General features: G+C 34.2%; 3 protein-coding genes across 7 annotated transcripts; 1 reads left to right on the top strand and 2 right to left on the bottom strand.

The window, feature by feature from the left end:
* Positions 1–211: 211 nt before the first annotated feature.
* LOC120181594 (uncharacterized protein Mb2253c-like) lies at positions 212–22,727 on the bottom strand. Of its 5 annotated transcripts, XR_005521771.1 has the most exons (11): positions 22,522–22,727; positions 22,107–22,265; positions 21,775–21,852; positions 21,389–21,484; positions 21,130–21,222; positions 20,912–21,055; positions 20,718–20,825; positions 20,452–20,503; positions 20,261–20,350; positions 447–452; positions 212–221 (listed from the first exon to the last, which is right to left on the bottom strand). XR_005521771.1 is itself a non-coding variant. In XM_039186685.1 (9 exons), the coding sequence occupies exons 1-9, from the start codon at positions 22,618–22,620 to the stop codon at positions 20,316–20,318; spliced, it is 864 nt and encodes a 287-aa protein (XP_039042616.1). In that variant the 5' UTR covers positions 22,621–22,727; the 3' UTR covers positions 20,210–20,315. The 5 variants fall into 5 exon arrangements, 3 of the variants coding, with proteins under 3 accessions (XP_039042616.1, XP_039042618.1, XP_039042617.1); XR_005521770.1 differs by lacking the exons at positions 212–221; positions 447–452 and adding an exon at positions 20,074–20,119; XM_039186685.1 differs by lacking the exons at positions 212–221; positions 447–452 and having other exon boundaries at positions 20,210–20,350.
* On the top strand, positions 2,214–4,799 carry LOC120181593 (probable prolyl 4-hydroxylase 7). Its single transcript, XM_039186684.1, has 7 exons — positions 2,214–2,447; positions 2,543–2,600; positions 2,684–2,788; positions 3,540–3,597; positions 3,696–3,871; positions 3,978–4,038; positions 4,407–4,799. Exons 1-7 carry the CDS (start codon positions 2,290–2,292, stop codon positions 4,712–4,714), a joined length of 924 nt encoding a protein of 307 aa, XP_039042615.1. The 5' UTR covers positions 2,214–2,289; the 3' UTR covers positions 4,715–4,799.
* Positions 4,947–7,120, bottom strand: LOC120181592 (inactive LRR receptor-like serine/threonine-protein kinase BIR2). The gene has a single exon (XM_039186683.1). It carries the CDS (start codon positions 6,877–6,879, stop codon positions 5,086–5,088), a length of 1,794 nt encoding a protein of 597 aa, XP_039042614.1. The 5' UTR covers positions 6,880–7,120; the 3' UTR covers positions 4,947–5,085.
* Positions 22,728–26,415: the final 3,688 nt, after the last annotated feature.

The following is a 26,415-nucleotide window of genomic DNA, read 5'->3' on the forward strand; positions in this document are numbered from 1 at the left end:
ATCTAGTTATTTGCCCCGAATGAACGATATGTAGGGAACTCTTTTTACTAAGGTTTTCTGCATTGTTCACGGAGTTAACCGACGAACTCGTTCCGGTAGCGATGTCTAATAAGATGAGCATGTTCCACGTAACAACAGCTAGAGGTTGGAAAGGGATGGACCCTTTTTACTTCTTCATGAACCCTAGCCCAGCATATGAAGTAAAGTTCTTAAACAAGTTGCTACATGATTTAACCTGCAGCGGTAAGAAATCAAGCCATGACGTTGCGAATTACATTCGAAGAACGATTGCTGCAAGCTTATCGTATGAATGCACAAGTTTTACTGGGAAAGATAAGAATAGAGCTTTGGCCGGAAACGATGGAATCGTGACGCAAATTACAAATCATGGGGTGCTAGAAAATTAATCTTGTACTCAAGCATGAGATATATTTTGTCCCATAAACTCTCAACTTTTCTCGTTGTGCTTTAAACCGGACAACATGGTTGATTTTGAGCAAGGTTTTCACCCAATCATGGTTTGAATATAAGTATCAATGTGCAATCCTTCTTGCTATGGTCTAATTAGCCAAAGTTATGACAAAAATCTGCAAGTCTTTCGTCAGAAAATTTAACCACTATATCAGTTTTATCGTGCCTCTGAGTTTAAAACCTACAGGTAGTAGTTTGTCCAACTAGACTGCCACTCTGAGTCAAAGTAAGCCTCCTTCCTCATTTAAATTAATGTCTTCATCATCTTTGGCGTCGATGGTAAATAGTGAAGCAAACCTTTTCCTATTAGAAATAAATAATAATAATTTTAATTAATTAATATGAGATATATCATTATCTTAATTTCGTTAGGACCATTATAAGGAAAGAAATTTTGAAGTGTAGTGTTTATATATCCAACTTAGTCAGTCAGTCAATTTTTTTAACAGACTAAATTAAAATATATGAATAGTATTTTATAACTTTTAAATTTTTTTATTGTAAAAATAATTTTATTACTAGAAAGCCAAAACATTTGTTGAATGCATGCTTCGTTAAAAATCCTCTTAACCTAGGAAAAAGAGTACATGCAATTACAAAACGAACTTCCTGTTCTATGAAACCTGTCCATCAACTTCCATAGATCATCTTTCAACCCCCCCCCCAACACTTTTTGAAAAGCAGCAGATTAAAACCATCCTGCCCCGGAGCTTTTGAACCATCGCATGACCAGACAGCTTCTTTAATTTCTTCTGCAGAAAACGGTGCTTCCAGCTTATCTACTTCCGGCTGACTTAAGACCTTGAATTCCAACTGAAAAATAGCTTCCCAATCTCTTACTTTACACTCAAACTGTTTTGGAAATGATTGAACAAAGTCCCCTTTAATCTCTTTGGATCGTTAATCCATTTATCTTGACAACGCAAGCCAATCAATCTGTTTTTGCTCGATCGAAACTGTAATGCTTTTTGAAAAAACGAAGTGTTCGAGTCGCCCAGTGATAACACTTAATCCTTGATTTTTGCCTCCACAGCTCTTCCTGAAACTTTAACGCCTCCTATAACTCTTTCTTCAAATTCTTTAAAGCAAGCTGATCCTGAATACTCAACCCAGATTCTTTAAAGCAAGCTGATCCTGAAATAACATTACCTTGCCTACCAAAGATTTGCCAGAGACCTTTCCAGTATAATTCCATGGGTAAATTGTCAACAAACAGCGAAATAACCATGCACTCAGCCTCCTTTGGACCACCATTTTCCCCTTTCGCCATGTTTTATTTTACCAACGGGTTGGTTCAACTTTTAAGGGAGATAATGGTTTACTTCTTTTAGTTGGGATGAAGAGTCAACTGTTTAGTAGAAAAAAGAGAGAATGGGATTGTCATAAGTGAACTTCTCGCAACTGTACATGTATCCTTCATCTCATCAAAACATCTTACAATCAAAAGAATTTTTTTTACAATTTCTAATAGTCGAAGAGTTCGATAAAATGATTTCCTATAGTAAAATATAGGCCGATAAACTCCTCAACGCCCTATAGTAAAATAGTTGAGGAACACATCTAGCTAGAGTAACTCATCCTTTTGTTATGATTGGGGCAAACACAGCCATTGGCTGGAAAGTGCTAAACGCATCGTTTTCGTGTATGGTTCTTCGGCCAGAAAAAGAAAAGGAAAAGATGCTGCCAGATTCTTTTCCGCATTTTGACATTTCCACTAAGCAACAAGTTCATAAAAGTCCAAAGTCGAGTCTTGGAAGTCTCCCATGATCTCATCACCGTAATTCTATTTAGACAAAGGATTCTTTTTGTTTTTCGGTGATGGATTGTTGGAATTTTCTGGGGTTCTCTCTTCTTATTTCCCTTCATATCTGTTCCGGTTCAGCTGAGATCAATGGATCGGTTCTTCAAATGAAAAGAGGAACTTCTTCTGTACCCCTTGATCCCAGTCGTGTTACTCAACTCTCTTGGCACCCTAGGTAGATCTAATTTCTCTCTTCTTTTTGGCATTTTATAATTTTTTTCCCAGTGTGATTTTGTCAAAACTGTGGAATTTATGGGGTTTTTTTTGCAGGGCTTTTATTTATAAAGGATTTTTATCAAGCGAGGAATGTGATCACCTTGTTACTCTGGTAATTAACATTTTTTTACTTGTTTGTTGAGAATATCGATATGTGATTTTAACCCTTGTAAAAAAAATTTGAGTGAATTTCAGGCTAAGGATAAATTAGAGAAATCAATGGTGGCTGATAATGAATCAGGCGAAAGCATTGAAAGTGAAGTTCGAACCAGCTCTGGCATGTTTCTTCAGAAATCTCAGGTATTGTAAATTACCCTTTTCCCCTTTTTTGATAAGAATATCATTAGCTCCAAAAGCAAAGTTTTGATACAAAGTATAACTGAGAAATGCTAAACTAAGCCCGGATTCCTATAGAGTTGTACAATCGATTACCCTTTTTTTCTTTTATATATAATTTTCATGTTTTTTGTGTTCTTCATAAGTAACCAATTTTTGGATGGTAGTTTGTCACAGATGATGCACTGGATGTGTTTTTCCCTTGGTGATTCATTCACACTTAATATTAGGGCAACTTCTTTACCAAAAGAATCCTTCTTTATTGAATGTATTGGATGTTAAAGAGTTGGACTCCCTCTTACTGGCTTATGCATTTGGGATTATTGATTTCCGTTAGCATTGTATTAGAACTCCCGATTTTGAATCCCGACAAATGCTTTCCTCAATCCTTTTATCTTCACTTTGGTTTACTTGCAAATCCATTAATCATTCATCCTGCTTGCAGTGAGGTCCAGTTTTGAAGTTTAGGTATAATAGTTATGTTCTATACTTCTATCTTGTCAGCTTAAGCCTTGGGAATAGTTGATCACTCGATTTAAAAGAAAGAAATGTCAAAAAATAATTTTACTTATGATTACTTCCATGGATGCAATCATGATTGGTATCAGCTACATCTTTCATTCAGTTTAGATATTGTTTACGTTTGGAAAGTGTTGTATGTGCTTGTTCTTGAAGTTCAAATACTTATGTGGTGTCCTCTATTTCTCATCGGAAGGATGAAGTAGTTGCTGATATTGAAGCTAGGATTGCTGCATGGACCTTCCTTCCAGTAGGTATGTTTTGTCGGTTTCTCATTGTTACTCTCTAAAATTTCTTACTTATTGTGGAAAAGATATTTTCTCATCTTACTTTAATACGGAACCCCAAACAGAGAATGGGGAATCCATGCAAATACTACACTACGAGCATGGTCAGAAGTATGAGCCACATTTCGATTATTTTCAAGACAAGGCTAACCAAGAGCTGGGTGGTCACCGTATTGCCACCGTACTCATGTATTTGTCTGATGTTGAGAGTGGTGGAGAAACTGTGTTTCCGAATTCTGAGGTAAACATTGATTTGACTGTGATTTCTTTTTTGTGTTTTGCTGTCTTCCTATTCTATCATTGTTCATTTTGTGTTGTTCATCACTCATCAATTTGCTTTTATGTAGGGAAAACTTACTCAGCTCAAGGATGAAAGCTGGTCAGATTGTGCCAAAAATGGATATGCAGGTATTATTATGAACCTGTTAATAAAAATTGTTTTGATTCCAACTGATAAAATCTCACTTGAGTGAACAAGTATATGAATATAAAAGAAAATTCTTTTATTTGATTTAAAGTCTATTTTGATCTTGATCTTCTTTGATATAGCAGTGAAATTATGTTTTCCGTTGTTTACCTTTTATTTCCGAATATTACCCCACTCATATGATTGGCTTGCGATCTGTATTCGAATGAATTCGCCAGATTCATACGAAACTTCTGTATCATGCTTCTAGGTTTTTTTAATTGTTCTGGGATAAAATTGTTGCGTTAGAAATCCAACGATATAATCATCAACCATTTATCTGACACTATTGTACTGGTCGTCCTTGCAGTGAAACCCAGAAAAGGCGATGCTTTGCTGTTCTTCAGTCTTCATCTTGATGCAACACCTGATTCCGACAGTTTGCATGGAAGCTGCCCGGTGATAAAGGGTGAGAAATGGTCTGCAACAAAGTGGATCCACGTCAGGTCTTTTGATGTATCAAAGAGAGATTCTGAAAATGGGGATTGTGTTGACGAAAACGAGAACTGCCCTATCTGGGCTTCAACCGGCGAGTGTAAAAAGAACCCTGCTTATATGGTGGGTTCTGAAGATGCTTACGGGTACTGTCGGAAGAGTTGTAAGGTATGCTCCTCGTAGAAATTTCTTTGAGTTACGCCCAATGCACACGCATATCAGAGGATTTGTATCTTTTTAGCTGTGGAATGTCATACATTATACTGAAGATGGTTATCAGTTATTTTTGTATCATCTCTATTTTGTTCTTCCCTTCCACAAAAGAGGAGTAAATGCTGCAGAGTTTGAAGCAAATCCCTTATTTTTTGTTCCCTCAAATAGAGAGAATGAAAACAAGAATATAGTATCAATCATATGTTGAAGCAATCAGTATTAGTTTCATCAAGAAAGCAAAGGGGCAAAACAAATACATCTCTTCAAGGCACAAGAACAAACAGTTTAACATGTTTATTGGTATCATACAAACTATTTATAACAGATATAAAAACCCAACTCTACGTTGATTCATTATCTTGGTCATTGAAAATCAGAGGGAAATCATCAAACTGTTCCGTAAAACCTTTTTCCTCGGCCATGGTTTGCAATGACTGATAAACCTTGAACATGGACCATCTGTTCTTTGGCTGAGGAGCCATGCAGTTGCATGCGATTTTGAGGAACCGCAGAATTTCTTCATCGTGGCCTTTTCCGCAGAGATCTTTGTCGACGGCGTCTTTGATTCTACCGGAGTTGGAGAGATGATTTACCCAATTCACCAAATCACCTTTGAGTCCTTCTTCACCTGCATTGACCTCTAGGGGTTTTTGCCTAGTTACCAATTCAAGAAGCACAACACCGAAGCCGTACACATCAGATTTCATTGAAGCGAACATGGTGCTTGAACTCTCCGGTGCTATATAACCGGATTCACTTATATTAATATCGGAAGAAATCATAAGGTTTGCCAATCCAAAGTCCATTATCCTAGCATCAAAGTCCTCATCGATAAGAATCACATTGGAACATATGTTCTGCTGCAGAATCGGAGGTTGACACCCATGGTGCAGCCAAGCTAGACCCCTGGCTGCACCCAAACCTATCTGAAACCTAGTCGGCCAGTCCACAACAGCAACGCTCTCATGTAACAAGGAATACAGAGTCCCATTCGACATATGCTTAAAAACCAGCAGCTTCTCTTCCTCAACCACACAAAACCCCAAAAGGGGTGTCAAATTCGGATGCCTAAGTTGGCCTAATCTATTCATCTCCCATCGAAACTGCTTCTCGCCGAGCTTGCAAGCCATCAGCCTCTTGATCGCGAGGGCTGATCCATCAGGGAGCACCGCCTTATAGGTAGTTCCGGTCCTGGTCGAACCTATGATGTTCTCCGCACTGAAATTGTTGGTTGCAGCCAATAAATCAGCCAATTTAACCTTCACAAGTGGCTTCTGGAACAATGAGACTTGAGCCAATTTATAAGCCCTAAGTCTCTCAACCCAACTGTTATCATCTCCCCTTCCAAAGAAACCTTTTTTCCTCCTACTCACCCTTTTCAAGTGGAACCACCACCAAACCCCAAATGCCAACAACATTGAAGCCGCTGCACCAAAAACACCAGCTGCGATTATGATGGCTAAATTCCTCTTACTCAAACCCCCACACTTTCCAAGAGGAACCCCACAAAGATCATTATTCCCAACAAAATCTGCCTTATCACTGTTCTCAAACGATGAAGGAATAGCACCCGATAGATCATTATTCGCTACAGAAAACTTCTTCAGCCTGCTTAAACTAGATAATTGGTACGGGATTTGACCCGAAAGCCTATTATTCGACAGTATCAAATTATTCAGATAAGCGCAATTTGATAACTCGGGGGGAATCGAACCATACAGATCGTTGCTAGACAAATCGAGGGTTACTAAATAAGGTAACCAAGAGCATATCTGGGGAGGGATCATACCGGAAAGCCTGTTTGCCGACAGATCCAAGGTCTGTAAACTCCGACAGTACTCTAAAGATTGAGGCAGCTGTCCTGAGAGCTTCATGTCTCGGAGCTGGAGACTTAAGAGGCGATTCTCTTGTTCATTCCAGCAAGAAACGCCGACGAATTTGCATATAAAACCGACGGAATTGTTGTTGAAATTCCATGAACTTAGCTTCCCATCTGGGTCATTTAGAGAATTCTTGACGCCTTCCAAGCACTTCAGATCATCTTCCGCAACGGCTGAGAAAACAAGTGCTGGCAAAAGAATACATGGGAGAACAAAGCCGAAGAACTTTAGTTTTCCAGAAAAAGATCCCTTCATGGTTTTTTCACAACAAAGAAACAAAAGAGAACAAAAAAAATCCCAGAACTTTTGTTTGTGACTTAGATCATAACAACAACACTGAATTTCATGTGATAAAAATTTGATATTTGTTGAGAAACGAGATCGCTTGGAAGGAAGCAAAATCCGGGCGTGAAGGCGGCGAATGGTCTAAAAGAGGAAGAGCCAGTGAAGGGTCTTTGACTTGGAGATGTATATGAGAAATTACCGAACACCATTATTGATTTGTATTTATTTTCTGTAGAGCTACCAATATTTTTTTATTAACAGTAGTGGTATTGCTATTGGGGAGTGCTTTTTGTTGAAGACATTTTTTTCCGTTAATTTGAAGATGATCGTGCTTTGATGTTACGTCTTGTTCGACTTTAAGATTGATTTATGATAAAATTATTTTAAGGGCAAAGTACTAAATAATTTTTTAAGTATAGATTGTTATTTTATTAAGTCTTCTAACTATTAAAAATTATAAAATTATTTTTCGATTATAGGATGTTGTTTTACTGAATCCATCAATTATTAAAATTTATAAAATGATTATCCGTTTATTTGATTGTTTCAAACTCATTTTTCGTTAATAAACTAGTGATTCTTTTAGTTAGACGTTAACATATTGAGTGAGATATAATAAAATTATATTTTAATGATGTCTATCGGCGTCATTGTTGTTTTCAAACATTGGCTCGACATCATAATGTTTTAGTTGTTGGCTGAACGACATAACATAAGCAGAGAGTTACCATAAAATACAACTTAAATGATTCTGTGATCAAATTTTATCATATCACACTCAATAAGTTAATATCCAACTCAAACGGTCGCCAATTTTTTAACGAAAAATAACAAGTTTGAAATATATGAATAACATGTGACCATTTTATAACTTTTAATAGACGAGAGATTCAATAAAATAACGTCTTATAACCAGAGATATTTTACAACTTTCAATTTTCGTGATTCAACAAAATAATACCCTTAACCAAAGACTATTATTGTACTTCATCTTAATTTTAAAATAATTTTGGTTCAATGTCTTATTAGTTTATATATATATAAAAGTTTTTATCTTCGCTAATTGTGTTAAATTAATTAATTAAATCATTTTTACATTAATCTTAATATATATATATATATATATATATATATAAAAATAAAAATTATAACAAAAGCATAAGCTGACATAAGAAAGAGAAGGTAATAAAAAATATTGTTTTAAAGAAATATTTTAACCAAAGGATTAATTGAGAATTTGTTGATCAAGAAACTCTAACATGCTTAACGAAAGATATTTTATTTTATAAAATATGTATAAAATTTAAATTCAAAATCCTATCCATAAGATATTTTATTTTATTTTGTTAAAAGTAATAAATATTGGTATAAATATTTATTATTTTAATGGTATTATTCATTTTAAAATATTAAAACATTAATTACAATGTAGTAGTAAATGTTTTGATCTTATATGTTGGCAGTATGATTTAGCATAAACTAAACGATCTTAACAATTAAGGAGATGATTGATATCTTAAAAAGTTTTGAGTTCGAACATCTCGTCTATAGAGGTAATTGATAATTTATTATTGTATTGTTAAATGTATGGGCAGAACTTCGTGGGGTCAAGGGAAACCTGGTCCCATCAATTATTCTTTTAAGTATTAATTTATATATTTGAAAAGTAAATAGAGAAAAATTTACTAGTTCCCTCAATTAAAAAAATGTATTTATGAAAAATAAAAAATAGGTTATCCCCGCTATAAGAAATTCTTAGTTTTATCCCTGGTCAAATGATTAAGACTTAAAATATTCCAAACAGATACTACCTCATCACTTTACGTGCTTTTCTATACCATAGTTTACCCAATTACCTTTCAACAAATGTAATTACTTTACTTTGACATATACTATCACATCTTTCCAGCAATATGTTTAAACTTAAGGTGTTACAAATAAGTACGGTTAAGAAAAACGTAAGCCTCGAGTTCGGAGGAGGTGGTCGCCTCCACCACCTTCGTTTTTGCTGTTTCACGCTCTACTAAGACCGCTTCTCTCTAGATCCTAAATGCCTAACTCAGTGACGTCGAATCATTTCTTGTTCTTTGAATAAGGGATTGATCGGCCCTGCTCTGGTTTTTTTGGGGATTTGGTTCTGTTGGCTTTCGTCTAGCTTGGTGAGATTGTTTCATTCCCCACCAGCTAGGGCTGAGCAACGAAACCGAAAAAACCGACACGAACAGAGTAAAACGATTTGGTTCGGTTCGGTTTGGCATTATACGGTTCGGTTTTCGGTTCGGTTTAAAGTCTCCATTCTTTTGATTCGGTTCGGTTCGGGTTTTCCATATAGAACCCATTTGTTCCATATTGAACCGAATAGGCACTTTTTTAAAAAAAAAAATTAAAGTTTCAAGTGATTTTTTCATTGAAAAACTGATAAACCGAACCGAAAAATCCTAACCGTAAAAAAAATCGAACCGAATCGAAAAAACCGATTTCAGCTTTTTTCGGTTTTTTAACTATTCGGTTTCGGTTTAAATTTTGAAAAACCGTTTATTTCGGTTCGGTTCTATTTTTGGTAAAAAAACCGAACCGAATACACCCCTACCACCAGTTGTGTTTTCTCCTGTTTCTATTGATTGATGTTTCGTGCTTGAGATCTGGGTTGAATATAAAATTAGTTTCATATTTCAAATTTACTGTGTGGGTTTCTAGTAAGTTTTCGGGAGTTAGGTTGTGTTGGCTTAAACAACATGCAAGTTGTTTGTGATAATGCCATAGTGATCCAGTCCATTGCTCGTTTGGAAAATATAGTTTGAGTGAGAGTGATTAAGGTCTTCCTGCGAATTCTGCTTCGGTGTTTGTGGCTACTCTACCAATCTCCATTATTGGTGGACTGTGTTTTGGTGGGTGGGTTCAGTTTTGTGCTTTGGTGTTCTGTCGCGTTTGTTTGAGTGTTGTTGCTAGGAGGTGGCGAATGTTGAGTCTTGTCGTCAGAAGGGGTGTGGCTGATCAAAGTATTTCTGCGAGGGTGATCTCTGTTGTTCGGTCGGAGCGAGAAAATATTGCGGTGGCAAAGTTTTGTGTGGGTGAGGCAGTGGGCGTTGTTCTCTCAGCCTCGAAAGGGGTGATTCAAAGATCAGGTGAATGGGGTTAAGCATTGTTTTGGGGAATGAAGAGGTTGTCGGAGATGGTGCTCTGACATGTAGGTTAGCACGTGCTGGTCTTTTTGTAGATTTTTGGAAGTCGTCGGGTGATTGCAAGCTCCTATTCGAGCTTCAAGGTTTTTATTTGTTTATGGTTAGCAAATGATGTCTTCTATTTTGTTTCCAATGCGGGTAGTCTAGCGTGAACCTTCTGGTTTCTTGTCTGGTATCTGCTTTCCAATAGCTCTTGCGGTTGTAAACACTTCGGTCCTTGGATGTATCTATTGGCAGCTCGTGTAAGTTGGGTCAGCTGGGTGTTTCGTGTTAGTTTTTGAACTCTCGTTTTATGCTCAGTCCTTGGACGAAACTGTTGGCAGCTTGTGTTAGTAGGGAGTTGTGTACCATAACAAATCTGCTAGATACTGTTGGGCATTTTCCTCAAGGTTGCATTGATCTTTAGAATTTCGTGTTTCTTGTCCTTCTGCATTGGAACAGTTTCAGCAAGTGTGGTTCTCCTTGTTTCAGAGCTAGTCTTTGTTCATGCTCTGGTTGCGGGTGTTGTTGTGTTTGATGTGTTGGGCTCGTTACTTTGGTTATGTTGTCGGTTAATGTAACACCCTTAACCCGTAAATGTCTCAATATACTAGTCAAAGATGTCACATCAACTTGAAAACATTTACTGAACTAAAATTTTCGTAAAAATTTGTTTCTTTTGAAAACACTCTGGTTCTAACTTTAAAAATATATTTTAAAGTATATTTCAGCTTATAATTTATTTCTTTATTACAGGAAAATAAATTCATTATTTATTCAGTAATTTTACTAAACCATATCTTTTCGTAAAATCTTTTAAAAACATAATAATGTAGTAAATTCTTGTCATACATAGTTACCGATAAAACTAAATTAAGTAAAATAAACTAAAATAATTCTAGTTTATTATTACAAATTATTTAAAATAAATACGATAATTATAAACTATTGACATAATTATACATGCCACTATAAGTCAAAAGAAACGTCATAGACATCTTACTGATACTGATGATATGTATGTCTTTCCAGAAAGATGCTCCGATAGCTCCTTACAGATCGTACTTATCCTTATTAGAACCTACGCATGAAAATCATCACGCGCTAAGTATAACTTAGTGAGGCAATAATAATCTAGGGTGAGTAAAATCTGAAATTTATCATAAACGTAAATAAAATAATTCAACTTAAAACATTAAACTGGCAAACCAACTTATCCAAGTCGATTTCTTCACTGAGACCTGAAATTTCTTTTTAAATCATGAACTCATGAAAATTCTGATAAATCATATCTAATAAAATAAGCACATCATGCTTTCTGTTAACTGAAAATCATTCACAACTTGCATATTCATTTTCATAGCCCAATGCATATTTATAAGAACATAAGATACGTGAGTAAGGTGCGCACTATGCACAACACGGTGCAAATCATAACTGATATTGAGATATGATGCACTTCAGTGCCATCATAACCTAAATAAGCACCAACGGTGCTGGACATTGATACACGAATGTACCAAAGCTGATAGGATAACATTGATACACGAATGTACCAAAGCTGATAATACTCAACTAATGGCATGCCAAGTGTACCCATAATTCTCATTATACATACAATGGGCTCATGTGTCATAATTAAATCCATAATCAAAATATCATGCTTGGGCAGTTCATACCCTAAATCATTCATAAAACTGATATAAAATATTATGAAAATAATCTTTATAAATCATACTATAAATTGGAACGAGGTTGACTTATCGCAAGTCGTCCTCGATCAAAATAAATAAATAACTGCACTCACCTTTGCCTCACTACAGAACTTGTATATAATAATCCTAGTCACGAGCTTTGTCCTTTCCTTTCGAATCGTTCGGATTGCTAGATTTAACGTAGTCTGACAATACCAAATTATAAAACAAAAATTGTTCGAACTACATATTAGTATCGTACTAATATAAGCTCGTTTTAACATTTGAAAATCTATATAGTAAAATCGATAACAACCATACTCATAACTCCATTATAACTTCAAACTTATCGAAACACTTATTCAATTCCATAAATAATTATTTTCAGCATGATTCTTCAACTTTTACGAATTATAAAATCTAACCACATATTTTAAATTCTTTCTAGAATTCAACTTAACTTTTCCTTTAATTTCATAATAGCTCTTCACTATTATGATTATTTCCCATCAAATATAAAATTTCCAGCAACTAAAATAAAAGTTCAAATCAATAATTCAACACTCAAATGCTTACAATTTCATCCTAAACTTTCTTAGGCTTTTCAATTTCAACCTTACAACTTGATAAACTTGAAATTCAATCCCAACTTAATACTTAAACTCCAAAATCAGCACACTTTCCAGAATTTCCAGAATTATTCTAACTCACCCAAATGATACTTTTACATTTAAAAATTACTCTTCATCTACTAATCCATTTCAACTTAAATTCTAAAATTTCCATATTCAGACAACTTGCACTATCTTTAAAGAATCAGTATTCTATGTTGATATACACACTGGAATTTAATTCCGTTTCTTCCATTGAAAACTATACTCGAATACGAATCTATCCATATAATGAACTCTTTCTAATTCATTCTGTACAATTTATAGTGAATTTTCAAAGTTGATCAACAGAAACTGTTTTGTGCAGAATATACTGTCCGTTTTTCTGACCTTTCCTCAGTTAAAAATTCATATCTTTCTGTATACACATTGAAATTGATCTCCGTTTGTTTTAAAAAAAACTAGATTGATATAAGAACATAATATATAAAAATCATCTCCAAATAATTTTTATAAAATTTCTGGTGAATTTTCAAACTTACTGCCAGATTCCAAAATCTAAACTGTTTTCATTAATTTGCATCCTTGGTTCTTCTTCAATTCTTACAACACTTCTAATATCAAGAATTGATCTTTAATCATAAAAATAACACTTCCTCTTCATCCACCATAAATACCCATTTTCACATTTAAGCATGAAACCAAGAAATAATTATACCATCTTGTAGAGAAAATAGGATAGAACAATTTCCTATTTCACAATTTAATCCCAAAACTCACCAAATTTGATCAAAAATAGAAGAAAACAAATTGACTCACCTTGTCTATGGGTTTCAGCAGCTAGCTGGAGAAGAGAGAAGAGTTTCACGATGGTTCTCCAAAAATATCTCTAATTATTAACCTTTAAAACTAATTAAATGAATTTTTTATTCCTTTTTGGACCAAATACCAAAATTGCCCTTAATAAATCTTGAAAATTATCAAATGCCATTGTATTATCTTCTATTAAAATATTCCTTGGTCAAAGATGATACAACTTGACTTTGACTTTCGAAATTGACCATGCAATTTTTAAAAATTGCATTTTAGTCACTAAAATTCCATTTGTTTGGTCAAATCTGAAAAATTGCATTGTTCTGAGCCAAATTTCTCTGATCTCAAATATGAAAATAATATTTCCAGCCATTTTATATCATCCTTCAAATTTTCGTAAAATTCTGGTTTGTTCCGATTATCTGATTTCAATACTGAAATTTACTGCTTTATATCTTTTATCAAAATTCTCGTACAAAAAATATGATCCCCACTAAAATCTCTGTTTTAATCCAAATTTTTCATTTACAGGCATAAAATTTATAACTTTTAAATTACAACCTTCAGTCCCTACACTTTTCAAAGTTTATACTTTAGCCACTAAACTTTCAAAACTTACATTTTAGTCACTGGTCAAATTTTGGGGTATTACAGTTAACGACCCCTTTTAGTTCAAAGTTTATTGTAATAGTTTGTTGTGTTGTATTTCTTGAAATGGTTTTGGGATTGTTATAGGGTGGGAGTATGGTTTGTGTGATGCTTCAGCTTTGTGTGTGCTGATTCTTACCACCTCAAGGCACATTATTTTTCCTCCATTTAGGATTAGGGAGGTTTTTTAATGAGGTCCTTGAGGTGGTTCACTTTGTAATCGTTCTCAATACAAAGTACCATCTTTAAAAAAAACAGACACTACCTTGTAATTACTACGTACTAATAATAAAATTGTCTTTAGGAGGAAATATATGTGTGTAAGCTAATGTATATGGAAGCTTTAGTTTCCATATATGAAAAACCATATATGAAAAACAATATCTATGAAGTTGTTAAAGTTGTTATGCAATGGCTTAAATAAATAAAAAATAATTATATTATGAGTATTTTTTTAATTATTTTTCTATAAAGTTAATATTTATAAAGGTGTTGTTAGAAGTTTAAGGTTGTCTAATTGAGCCGTGTGTTTGGATGAAGAATTGTTGTTCCTCTCTAAGCTCAGAGCTTTGTTGTCCCATGATGAGCTAATATTGTTAGAAAGATCATAACTTAGGGTAAATAAAATTCAATTCAACTCAAGAATTTAATTTTCTGTGTATTAAATTGTTTAAGCTAATTTGTTTGAATTATTTATGCAATCTCAATTATTTATTTTGAGATTTTAATTTGAATATCAAATCTAAATCTATTTTGAATTTACAAAATTTTGTCTAAAATGCAACTAATTATGAAAAACAACAATTAATAATTGCTTGCTGGCAAGGTAGTGGATAATTGAATTAATTGATCACACTTGAATTTATTTTGTTAGTTAAAATATTGTTAGCTAATCAAAGTAGATTCAGCTAAATAAATTCAATTAATTTAGTTAATCAATTCAATTAATTAAAATCATTCTCATAGGGTAAAAGAAAATCTAGAAGCATTCGGTTAAGCTAACAGTTAAATTAAATTCCAAATTAAATATATTTTAAATAAATAGCATGCTTGATTTATTAATTAAATATTAAACTTTTATTTGGCTTCTAAAGGAAATCATGTACCGTTTCTTAGTTTAACAAATGGCTTACAGAATTATTCTGAATATCCTTGCATGATTTAATAAATTGTCTTAATAGATCGAGTGGATTAATAATACAACCAGTCCCTAAAAGTTTTAAATTTTATAATTTTATTCCCTAACATAAAATAGCACGTCATTCCTTAATGACCTATTAATTCTCTTCCCTTAACCTTGCATGCCTTGATAAATGGTCCATGAAATTTTTTCAAGTCCGGTTTAGGTATAAATAGGCATTGAGACGAACACCAAAACGCACAACAAACACTGAAGTAACAATTCAACTTACTGCTTCTATCATAGCTCACGATGGCTGATAACCTTTCTACTCATCTTTTTGGAGCATTCTTTCTGATCTTTGCGCTTCAACCTTTTGCAATCAAGGCTTTAGAACTTGAACCTGGTCAGAATCTTGAGGGAGCACGAAAAGGAGAAACTATCTATGGGCTCAATCAAATCAAGAAATACCTCAAGACCTATGGCTACTATCACCATGACGTCGAGCATACACTCGACGATCAGTTCGACGACCCTTTCGAGTCTGCCCTTAAAGCATTCCAGAAATACCTTGGTATAGATATAACCGGCAAGATCGACTCTGATACAATACAAGCAATGCTGACTCCTAGATGTGGTGTCCCTGATGGCTTGGTTTCTAACTATAGTTTCCCAGGGGCCCCGTACAAGTGGACGCCGAGGAATCTTACTTGGAGTATCCGAAATTCTGTCAATGGATTTACAGAAAATACGCTGAGTCCCATCTTTGCCGAGGCATTGAAATCATGGGCAGATGTTTCTCCATTCAGCTTCAAGCAAGTGAACAAAAACGTGAAACACGAAATCGATTTCGGATTTTTCCCAAAATATCACGGGGATAGTATACCTTTTGAGGATGGTGTATTCGCTCATGCTTTCTATCCACAAGATGGCAGGCTTCACTTCAATACAAGATGGAATTGGACCTCTGATCCTACTAAGATAAAAGTAAAGTAGATCTGGGATCATTGCGGTGCATGAACTCGGACATACTCTCGGCCTGAACCATAGCAGCAATGACACTGCCGTCATGTATGCATATTTTGACGCTGGAATTATCAAAGGAACCTGACCGATGATGACAAAAAGGGTATAAAGCTCTGTACCCTAATTGAAGAACTACGTTGGTTTCACAATATATCACACTCATACAAAACAAGAGTGTTTGTAAAAATAGCACAATTGCAATACTAGAATAAGAGAGTGGTATATATATATATATATAATATAATATGCTAATATATGTGGAAGCTTCAGGTTTCATATCTGGTAAAGCATTACCTAAGACATAGTTAAAACTTAAAAGTTGGTCTGTCGTGACCATAGAAAAAAGCAGTTTTTTTTTCTCAGCAAGACTATATTATTAATAAAGCAAAAACCCGAGTTTGTATATTGTTAAAAACCTCCCTAACCTAACGAAGGAAACGAGTACACTCAACGATGGGGAAAATACAACACCCGACAAAACCAAACGAACATCGCCCATCAAACAGCAAACAAGCAGACCCAACAGCAATAAACTCGACAAAACATCGATCATCACCTTACATACATCACCCAACAGACCCATAAACAACCCACCTCCCTAAGCCAGCAGCACAAACAGACAAAACCAACGCAGCAAAACCAGATTCCATACACGTAAAGGAAACTTGAACAAACCTAGAAATTCTCATTTTAAATTTATGCTTATCCTAGAGTAAGATTAAGCCTCCAGACCTACCCATTGCCTTTGAAAATAAACGTTCATATTCATCAACATACCACAAACTGCTTACCTTACTTTCAACCATGGAATCCAGCTTTGATTAAGGAAAATCAACATTTTAAATCTCACAAACCCTAGGATGAAAATTGTGATCCCACCCGATTCTGATAATGAATCGACAATAAGTACGGTGGCATATAACTAGGATGATGGTAGGGACTACATCGGCGGCGGTGGTCGTGGTCGGAGAGGGCGGCGACAGCGTATTAAGGTTAGGATTTGGGATTTTGGAATATTATATAATATAAGAAAAGTTAGTTTTTTATAAATATAAAATATTTTTATTATTTTTTAAAAATAAATTTTAAAATTATCAGATTGGGACACGTGTTACTTAACGAGGAAAACTAACACCATCGACGGACCGGACACCTAAAGTATTAACATTTGTAACTGCCAAGTTTCAAATGAGAAGGAAAACGTAAGAACCTCTCCTTGGGACCTCCTGGTTGAAGAAGAAGAATGAGTTAGGGTCTGTTTATTTGGATGTAACTGGTTTTTCGGAAAATAAATTACTGAAATTTGAATTACTAGAAAATGAATTACTGGAATTTGAATTCTGGAAAATGAATTACATTTTTAGAAAACATTTCCCGAAAAATAAATTACATTTTTCTAAAAAAACATCTGGAAAACGTTTTATGATGTTTGAAAGATGTTATTTAAATCTTTTTTTCACTGGTTGAAGAGTTTTTTAAAAATTATTTATTACAAATATTAAATATAATAAATAATATTATTTATCATAAAACTTAATATTATTATTTTAAAATATTAAAATAATTTATTTATTATTGAATATTATTTTTATAATTTTATTAATAAAAATATTAATATTGGTATATTTTAGTGAAATAAAATATAATTATATTAATTATTTATTAAAGTAATAGTGTTATATTATATTTTCAAAATATTAATTAGTATTTTAAATATCTTTATTAAATATTATTTAAATATATAATATTATTCATTATTAATATATAAAAAATTATTATATATTATTAAAATAAAAATATATATCTTATATTACTATAATATAATTGATTATTTTATATAATATTAAAAATATTATATTATTATTATAAATATTAATAAATATATTTTAAATATTTTAATAATTAATATTTTGATGAAAATGATATTAAAATATTTTATTAATATTAAATTCATAAAATAAAATTATTTTAAGTATTTATTCTTTGAAGTGAAAAGTTCGAAAAATGACTTACGGAAAATGAATCTGTAAGTCATTTTACAGAAAACACAAAGAAAATTTTGTTACTAGGAAAATGAATTACGTTCTGGAAAACGAATTACATGAAACAAACAAGGGAAAATATTTTCCGGAAATAAACACGAAAAAATATTTTCCGAAAAACGAATTACATGAAACAAACACGTGATTTCGAAAAAACTCAATTCCGTAATTGGATTTACGACAAACAAACACACCATTAGATTAACTTGATTTTCATGGGCAATGCTTAACTTGGTTTTAGAGAGAGAGAGAGAGAGAATGTTTTAGATTAAGAGAGAAAAAGAATAATTTGGGGGTTGAAGGAGAAAGAAGGGTTAACTGTCACATCAATAAAAAGAAGGTTAATAGAAGATTAACTACCACATCAGTAATAACTATCGGATAGTAACGATAAAGATCTTACTTAATACGAACTAATAGTTCAATGACCGTATTACAATTTTCAAAAATTAATTGACCAAAATAAAAACACCCTAAAAGATCAAAGACTATTTATATACTTTACCCTTGTTTTAATTGAAATGTACCGTAATACCATTAATGAAGTAGGAATGGAGTGCATTTTATACCATTAATGATTTTAGACAATTTAAATAATGAAAAACAACAATTAATATTTGCTTTATGGTATGATAGTCGAAATTTTAATTAATTGAATATATTTTGTTAGTTAGAAAAAAAATAGTTAGCTGATCAAAGTAGATTCAGCTAAATAAATTCTTATTCCCATCGGGTAAAAGAAAATTTCAAGTCCCGTTTAGGTATTAGCAGGCATGAAGACGCACACCAAAACGCACAACAAACACTGAAGAGATAATTCAACTTCCTTCTTTTGTAATAGCTCGCAATGATTTATAAACTTTCTATTCAACTTTTCGGAGCATTCTTCCTGTTCTTTGTGCTTCAACATTCTGTAATTAAGTCATCAAGGACTTGAACCTGTGCAGAATCTTGAGCAAGACAAAGGAGACACTATTGATGGGATTAATAAAATCAAGAAATACCTCAAGACCCATGGTTACTATAATATGCTCTACGATCGTTTTGAAGACTCTCTCAAATCTGCTCTTAAAGCATTCCAGGAATTCCTTCATATTGATGTAACTGGCACGATCAACTCTGATACAATACAAGCAATGCTGGCCCCTAGATGTTGTGCCCCTGATGGTTTGGTTTCTAACTATAATTTCCTAGGGGGCTCGTACAAGTGGAGGATGAGGAATCTTGCTTGGAGTATCCGAAATTCTGTCGATGGATTTACAGAAGATACACTGCGTCCCATCTTTGCCAAGGCATAGAAGTCATGGGCAGATGTTTCTCCGTTCAGCTTCACGCAAGTGAAGGAAATCGTTACACATGAGATTGATATCAGATTTTTCCCAAAAGATCATGGGGCTCGTACCCCTTTCAATGATGGTGAATTCGGTCATGCTGCTCTTCCATCAGATGGCAGGGTTCACTTTAATAATGAACAGAATTGGAGCTCTGATCCTATTAAAGATTAAAGTAAAGTAGATGTGGGATCAGTTGCTGTGCATGAACTCGGACATGGTCTAGGCCTTGATCATAGCAGCTAGGAAACTGCCGTAATGTATGCATATTATAAACCTGGAAGTATTAAAAGAGACCTGACCAATGATGACAGAAAAGGTACAAAAGCTCTGTATCCCTGTTGAAGAACTTGCATCAGTAAACCCTAAGCAGGTTTCACAATATATCGCACACATATTAAACAATAGTGCTTGTACAAATAGCAAAATTGAAATACTAGAATAAGAGTGATATATATAAATATATAGCACGCCATTATAAGTGGAAGCTTCGGGCTCCATGTATGGTGAAGCAATACCTAGAAATAGTTAAAAGTTGTTCTGTCACGATTTTAGAAAAAAAGCAGTCATATTTTGAGTGCGATATAGACTTGTTTTCAATTAAATAACAAAAACTATCATTAATGTTATCTTTATTATTGTTAGAGATTAATCTTTTATATGAATTATGCATAGTTCGCATGCAAAAAGTTAAAGTCTCATTTAACAAAAAGTTTTAGCTGAGAATAGTTCACATTTCACGATAAAACATGGACAGAAGTTGTCTAGTGCTGGCCAACCAACAAAGCTTAAAAGGTTGAACGTGATCTAGTAACCTTGTTACGGAGCATAAAAACCAACATTAATGGCTAATTGACAAAAACATGTCCATGCAAGGCAGGATGGTGTCATATGTGCCAGTGAACCAGTTAAGGCCTAGAGTCTTACACATCCTCCTCGGAGTTGGCCTAAATTCAGGTTTTACTTCATGATCCAGTCCTCTTGAACTTGACCATCTGCAAGTGCAGCGGAATCAATCTAATATGCAAACACTAGCAAATTCCGCAGAGCCACAAATAGAATTTTGTAAAGATTTAATGAGCTTGAAGATGCTTACTCATGAGATTAACAGCTTGGTTTGCGAGAGCATCAGCTTCGGAGTTAAATTCCTTGAAAACAAACAATGTCATTTGCATCTCATAGTCACAGAATCAATTGTTTGAGTTGACATTAAGATATCACACATAATGTTCTTATTGCTTCGTTACAATATATAAAAACTAGTCTAAAACTAGAAATGGCACGTCATTACTATGACTCAGCGTAGAAAACAAGTATATGGAGAAGCTCATGAAAATTTAAGAATTTATTATCAACCCGTACCCTGCCAATATGATTGATCTGGAATGACATAAACTTAACCTTAAGATCCTTTGCCATTTTATTTAACTCGATCAAATTCTGACTTTTAATTTTCCACGAACCTTGAACCTGTTGGATGAGGAAATTGCAAAGGAACAAAAGTCATAAAAACAGAATGAATAAGTGAATGTAGTAGAAAGCAATAAACTATTTACCTGCATACAGACGAGGTTAGAATCTCCTTTTACACGAATGTGTTTGAACCCCATTCTGAGAGCATATTTCATCCCCAAAATGGCAGCTCGATATTCAGCCACATTGTTTGTAGCAATGCCAACGCCTTCACACAATCGACACACCTATTAAAGGAAAAAGTTAATCACTGATAGGCCACTTCCTAAAAGCATAGCACATAATTCAAGTGACACCATACCACTCTTCCATCTTCAGCTCGTAAAACTGCTCCTGCACCAGCTGGTCCAGGATTTCCTTTAGAGGCACCATCAAACTCAACAATACAGTATGGCTAAACATTGACAAAATCACATCCTTGGTTAAATAACCAAAGCACAGAATCCCATAGAATCCATACAATTACAGTGTTCACACTTCACAGCTGTCTTGGTGCTGATAACCGTATTAATGTAATGATATAAAAACATTTTAGTTCTACAATAAAAACGACAACTCACAGAATTTGAGGCCGCCATTTGAGTTTCAGTTTGATTAGTGAAGTTCATGTGATTTATTCCAGGATTAGTGGAAAGAGAGGATGGTCCAACCTGACCCTGCAATAAGAGTCAAAAACCTGTCAACTTGGTAAAATAATTACTGTTAGGGAACCTCTTTCTCTTCTTTCAGTTAAGCAACTACAAGAAATTACTCAACTTTCAAACTAATAATAATACTAACTGTAATTATTACTACTCTCATGCAAACCAGTTGAAATTTAGACTATTCAACTTCAGATCAAAATCTAAAAAATAGAGCCACATTTGTACCTAACTTTTGCATCCTAACATGTTGCACAAATTGAGTTACTGTCACAATTTTACATTTTTAGGTTTCGGAAAAGAACCTTTCCAAGTACTTGTTGCCGCAATCTATTTGGTGAAGCATCCCTGTTGGTTGTATTTCCCCTGGAAGAAGTTGGTTGCTGAAAGAAATTTGCACTTTCTAATGAGGATTCCTCTATTATGGCACAAGTTGTGCCATGTACGAACAACATAAAATCTTAATTATTTATACAAGTACCATAGCGTAGAGATACTATCATTCAATCACATTCAAGAATTATGTGGGAATTGACATGCAACCAAATAACAATTCAAGCACAAATATAACACTCGAAAATAACACGAATACAACACAAATATACGGTAAATCAATGGGGGAGGTAGGTGAATCAACCTGAGGAGGGCAAGGAACAAGTTTGCCAAAGGTATTATCATTAACATCAGAGGCACTTATGGAATAGGCAGCATTTTTCAGCCCACATGAACCAAGGTACACCTCAGCCTGCTTTGAGAGACCATATCCTTTATAAACCCTCATGGAAGGATCATGTGCCTGTTAGGAAAAGTTAAAACACCTTTTAAACTGCTCAAATCACATTTTTTGTATCTTATTCAACAGGTAAAGTCGAGCAAAACCCGCAAAACATCCAATAACTATAAAAGAAAAATAAATAATGCCCACATTTGAAAATGTACAATTTGATAAAAAATAATAATACCCAGTAGAAAATTCGCCTTAAAACAACATAAAAGTAAAGTTCAAAAGAAGTATTTGAATATGAAGTAGTGAAAGGAAGTGTAGCATTTACTGAAATTCCAGATTCTGGTACTAAATCCCTTAAAGTTTTGTAAATGCCGATAACGTCACCCTTCTGGACAACGTAAAAAGCATCGTTTTCTTCCTCCATTGATGACCCAAAATATTGAATTTACAGATATTGGCGATGAAAAAAAACAGTTTTTAAAAGCTTTCAAAGAGTGCTTGAGAAGCTTTCAAGTTTGACGATCTGCTGCAAAGTATCAGGGTAAGTGGCAGGCAAACTGGCAGGGGTCTTTTCAAAGTAAAGGGCAAAAATGAGCAAATCACAAACTTCGATTTGGGCTTTGGCGGGAAAATGAGCAAATCACAAATGGCCCATTAGTTATGGACTTGAAACTCAATTTCAAGGCGTTAATGATTACCGGTACATGTAGGATACAATAAGGAATTTGTACTCTTTGTTTAATACCTTTGTGTAGGGTAGATATAGCTAATTAAAGCCTGCCCTGGTTATCTTGTGATCATTTCAGGCTATTTGATACCAATTTTTTTTAATATTCTCTTTCTGATACCGTTTGATCAATATTTTTCGAAGTAACATCTTTTTTACTGAGTTGGCAAAGGCGCGTCCCCGGGGACGCGCTTTACCCGTGTTTTCACTGAGTTGGATGCCACGTGTGGAAGGCACATCCCCGGGGACGCGCTTTCACTGACTCGACTGCCACGTGTGGAAAGCGCATCCCCGGTGACGCGCCTTCCATTAAATGCCATAAATGCCCCCATCCGTTTTTCCTAACTACCCCTCCTCCTCCCCTATATAAACCCCCTCAACCCTCCCTCATTATTCACACCAAAATCATATTCTCATCTCTTATATAACTCAAGTTCTCAAACTATTTGAGTTTTAAATTTGTTATTAGTGGTAAGAAATTTATTTTTATGTTAGTATTTTTTTAAATAGCTATTATTTTTTATATTAATATATTTATGTAAATATTATTTTTTTATTAAAATAATATTTATATAATTATTATTTATTTAGAATTATTAATTTTTTTTGCTAATTATATTGTTTTGTCTACAGTTATAATGGAAAACGAAATGCTGTTGCGATTGGATATTGATCATATCTCCAGACATTTTAGCGATATGGTAATATTTTTTATAATTAATGTTAATATTTAAATTTATTTTTATTTTAAAGTTATTATGAATTTATATTAATTTTTATTTTTTATAATATATATTATTTAGGATATTGATCGTATTTTAGAGACTTTTATTAAAAATCTACATATACCAACACCGGAACGTATTTTTCCATATTTGGCTTCTGCCGGGTTCGGGTATATTGCAACAATTATAGGCGGTTGCAAACTCGAACCTGTCCTAATTTCTGCACTGATTGAGAGGTGGAGGCCCGAGACACACACTTTTCACCTTTCATGTGGAGAGGCGACAATTACATTGGAGGATGTCTCTATGCATCTGGGGCTTCCCGTCGACGGAAATATGATGTGTGGTATGGCGGATGGTGATTGGCAATCAATGTGCATTAATTATCTTGGAGCTGCTCCGCCAGAGTTTAATGGAGGTAGAATAGCTTTATCTTGGTTGAAAGCTAATTTTGAGGTTTTAAATGAAAATGCTTCAGAGTATCAAGCAAAGGCATGTGCTCGGTCATATATTCTACGAATAATTGGAGGAATATTGATGCCCGACAAATCTCGCAACCAGGTGCATTGTATGTGGTTGCGGCATCTGATCGATTTTGATGAAGCTGGAAGATATAGTTGGGGCGCTGCAGTTTTGGCATTTCTCTTTAGAGAAATGTGTCGGGCGACGAATTATAAGAAAACTGCTATCGGTGGATGTCTTCTGCTTCTACAATCATGGGCGTGGTTCCGCATGCCTTTCTTATGCCCGATCGTGAATGAACCATACGTATTCCCCTTATTGTTGAGGTAATTTTCGAACTAAATTTTGATTTAAATATTTTCAATTAAATAGGGTGATATTTAGTTTATATTATATTTCATAGGTGGTCGATGAAAAGAAAGGACCATAAAAATATACCTACTGGGTTAGAGGAAATTCGTTTACTTATTGATACGAAAGCTGGGTCTGAGGTATGTTTTTAAATTTGTTTAATTATTAATATTTTTATTTAAAATGTTAGATATAATTAGAATATTTTATTTATTTGAATTGTATATTTATATTTCAGTTTCAGTGGATACCTTATGCGAGCAATGAAGTGAAAGCTTGCATCCCACCCCACCTTAGTGGGTCATTAGAGGTATGGATATCGGTTATACCTCTTATATGTTATGCTATTATTGAGTGGCATCCAGTTGATCGCGTGCTCCGTCAGTATGGTTGTACGCAATATATTCCTGGAGCTCCTAGGAATTTAGACGACGTGCATAACATAGATAGACAAGGAAAGAAAGATGTTAACTGGGTGGTGAGACACAGAGATTGGATTGCGCTTTGGGAGAACCGGTATACACTGTTGGCCCCTCGACAATATTACGCTGAAACTGGTCATATGGTTACAGATAACTATATGGACTGGTTTAATGAAAATGGGAAGTCGTTTCTACTTTCGGCGGAAGCACGAGGGGTTAACATTCCTAGGCGCCGAGAAAGACGTCAACCGTCTCAATATCATCGTCCCCCGACGCGTGGACGGAGAGAATGCGCTACCGGTTCTGCATCAGTCCCATCACAACATCCTTATTCGTCGATGCCGCAGGGGTACATGCCCAGCCCTCCACTTCATATGCCAAGCCCACCAGTTTATATGCCATCTCCGCAGGGTTACATTCCGAGCCCGCAGGGTTACATTCCTAGCCCGCCAGGTTACATGCCTAGCCCGCAGGGTTTTATACCATATGGAGGTGCATATACGACTATGTTTAATGATCCAGCATATGGTTCATATGCATCTTATTTGGCTGGTGGTGCTTCTCCACAGACACCTCAATCTCCATCTGGATCACAGACATCGATGCCAATGTTTCCACAGTTTTCACAGTTCCCGGGGAGCGGTGGGATTGTTACTAGCACTCCTCCAGGATCGTTATTTTATACAGGTCCTTCAGCCCCTTCAGCGTCATCTACACCAAATGAAGAAAATGCTGCTGATGATGATAGTGAAGATGAGGAGACCGAAGAACAAGTTCCACGAAGAAATCCTCCACGAAATAGACAACCACCGCCATGTGGAACTCATTCGAGAAGACGACATCGGTGATCCAGTTGTATTTAATGTTATTTAAATAATTATATTTCAGAATTTTATGTAATTTGGTTATGTTATTTAAATGTTTCATGGTTGTTACATACATATTTTTTAATGTTATTTTTATTCACATTTAACATTAAATGTTTGATAAATGTTTTTAAAATACAAATTATATTATTCGAAATTTAAAATAAAAATAAAAATAATATTATTCGAAATTTAAATTTAAAATATAAATTATAGTATTTGAAATTTAACATTAAATTTCAACTTAATATTCCAATTGTATTCGAAATTAAAAGTTATATTCCAATTATAGTTCACAATACTTAAATTGAAATTAAATTTATCCATACATATGATTTTATCATTAACATATATATTAAAACGTATACATTAAAATCAACTTATGTTGAGTTAATTGATCGACGGAATCGGCCAAGAGGGGGTGAATTGGCAATTTATTCAATGTCACATTTCAATGCTCATTCCATACAATTTCAATGTCACAATCAACTTATCACTTCACATTTATTCTATTTACCCATAACATTTTATCTAATTTATTCAAACTTCACATAACGTTTTAATTTAAGTTATTCTTAACTTGCTGAACTTTCAAAAGATGTTAAATTTTGGTTATAATTTACCTGATTTACTGATATATCTAGTGTCCCCGAGGGACATGAGTGA

The sequence above is a fragment of the Hibiscus syriacus genome, unplaced genomic scaffold (genome assembly GCF_006381635.1).
Source record: "Hibiscus syriacus cultivar Baekdansim isolate YM2019G1 unplaced genomic scaffold, ASM638163v2 tig00112530_pilon, whole genome shotgun sequence".
In the NCBI taxonomy this organism is placed as follows: Eukaryota; Viridiplantae; Streptophyta; class Magnoliopsida; order Malvales; family Malvaceae; genus Hibiscus; species Hibiscus syriacus.

Bases quoted from the DNA above. Each gene is read 5' to 3' on its own strand.
- LOC120181593 (XM_039186684.1), top strand. From the start codon at position 2,290: ATGGATTGTTGGAATTTTCTGGGGTTCTCTCTTCTTATTTCCCTTCAT. The intron at 2,789-3,539 runs GTATTGTAAATT...TCTCATCGGAAG, and splicing joins TGTTTCTTCAGAAATCTCAG to GATGAAGTAGTTGCTGATAT. The intron at 4,039-4,406 runs GTATTATTATGA...TCGTCCTTGCAG, and splicing joins TGCCAAAAATGGATATGCAG to TGAAACCCAGAAAAGGCGAT.
- LOC120181592 (XM_039186683.1), bottom strand. From the start codon at position 6,879: ATGAAGGGATCTTTTTCTGGAAAACTAAAGTTCTTCGGCTTTGTTCTC.
- LOC120181594 (XM_039186685.1), bottom strand. From the start codon at position 22,620: ATGGAGGAAGAAAACGATGCTTTTTACGTTGTCCAGAAGGGTGACGTT. The intron at 21,853-22,106 runs GTTGATTCACCT...AATTTCTTTCAG, and splicing joins TTGTTCCTTGCCCTCCTCAG to CAACCAACTTCTTCCAGGGG. The intron at 20,504-20,717 runs GTACGGGTTGAT...TTTGTTTTCAAG, and splicing joins AGATCAATCATATTGGCAGG to GAATTTAACTCCGAAGCTGA.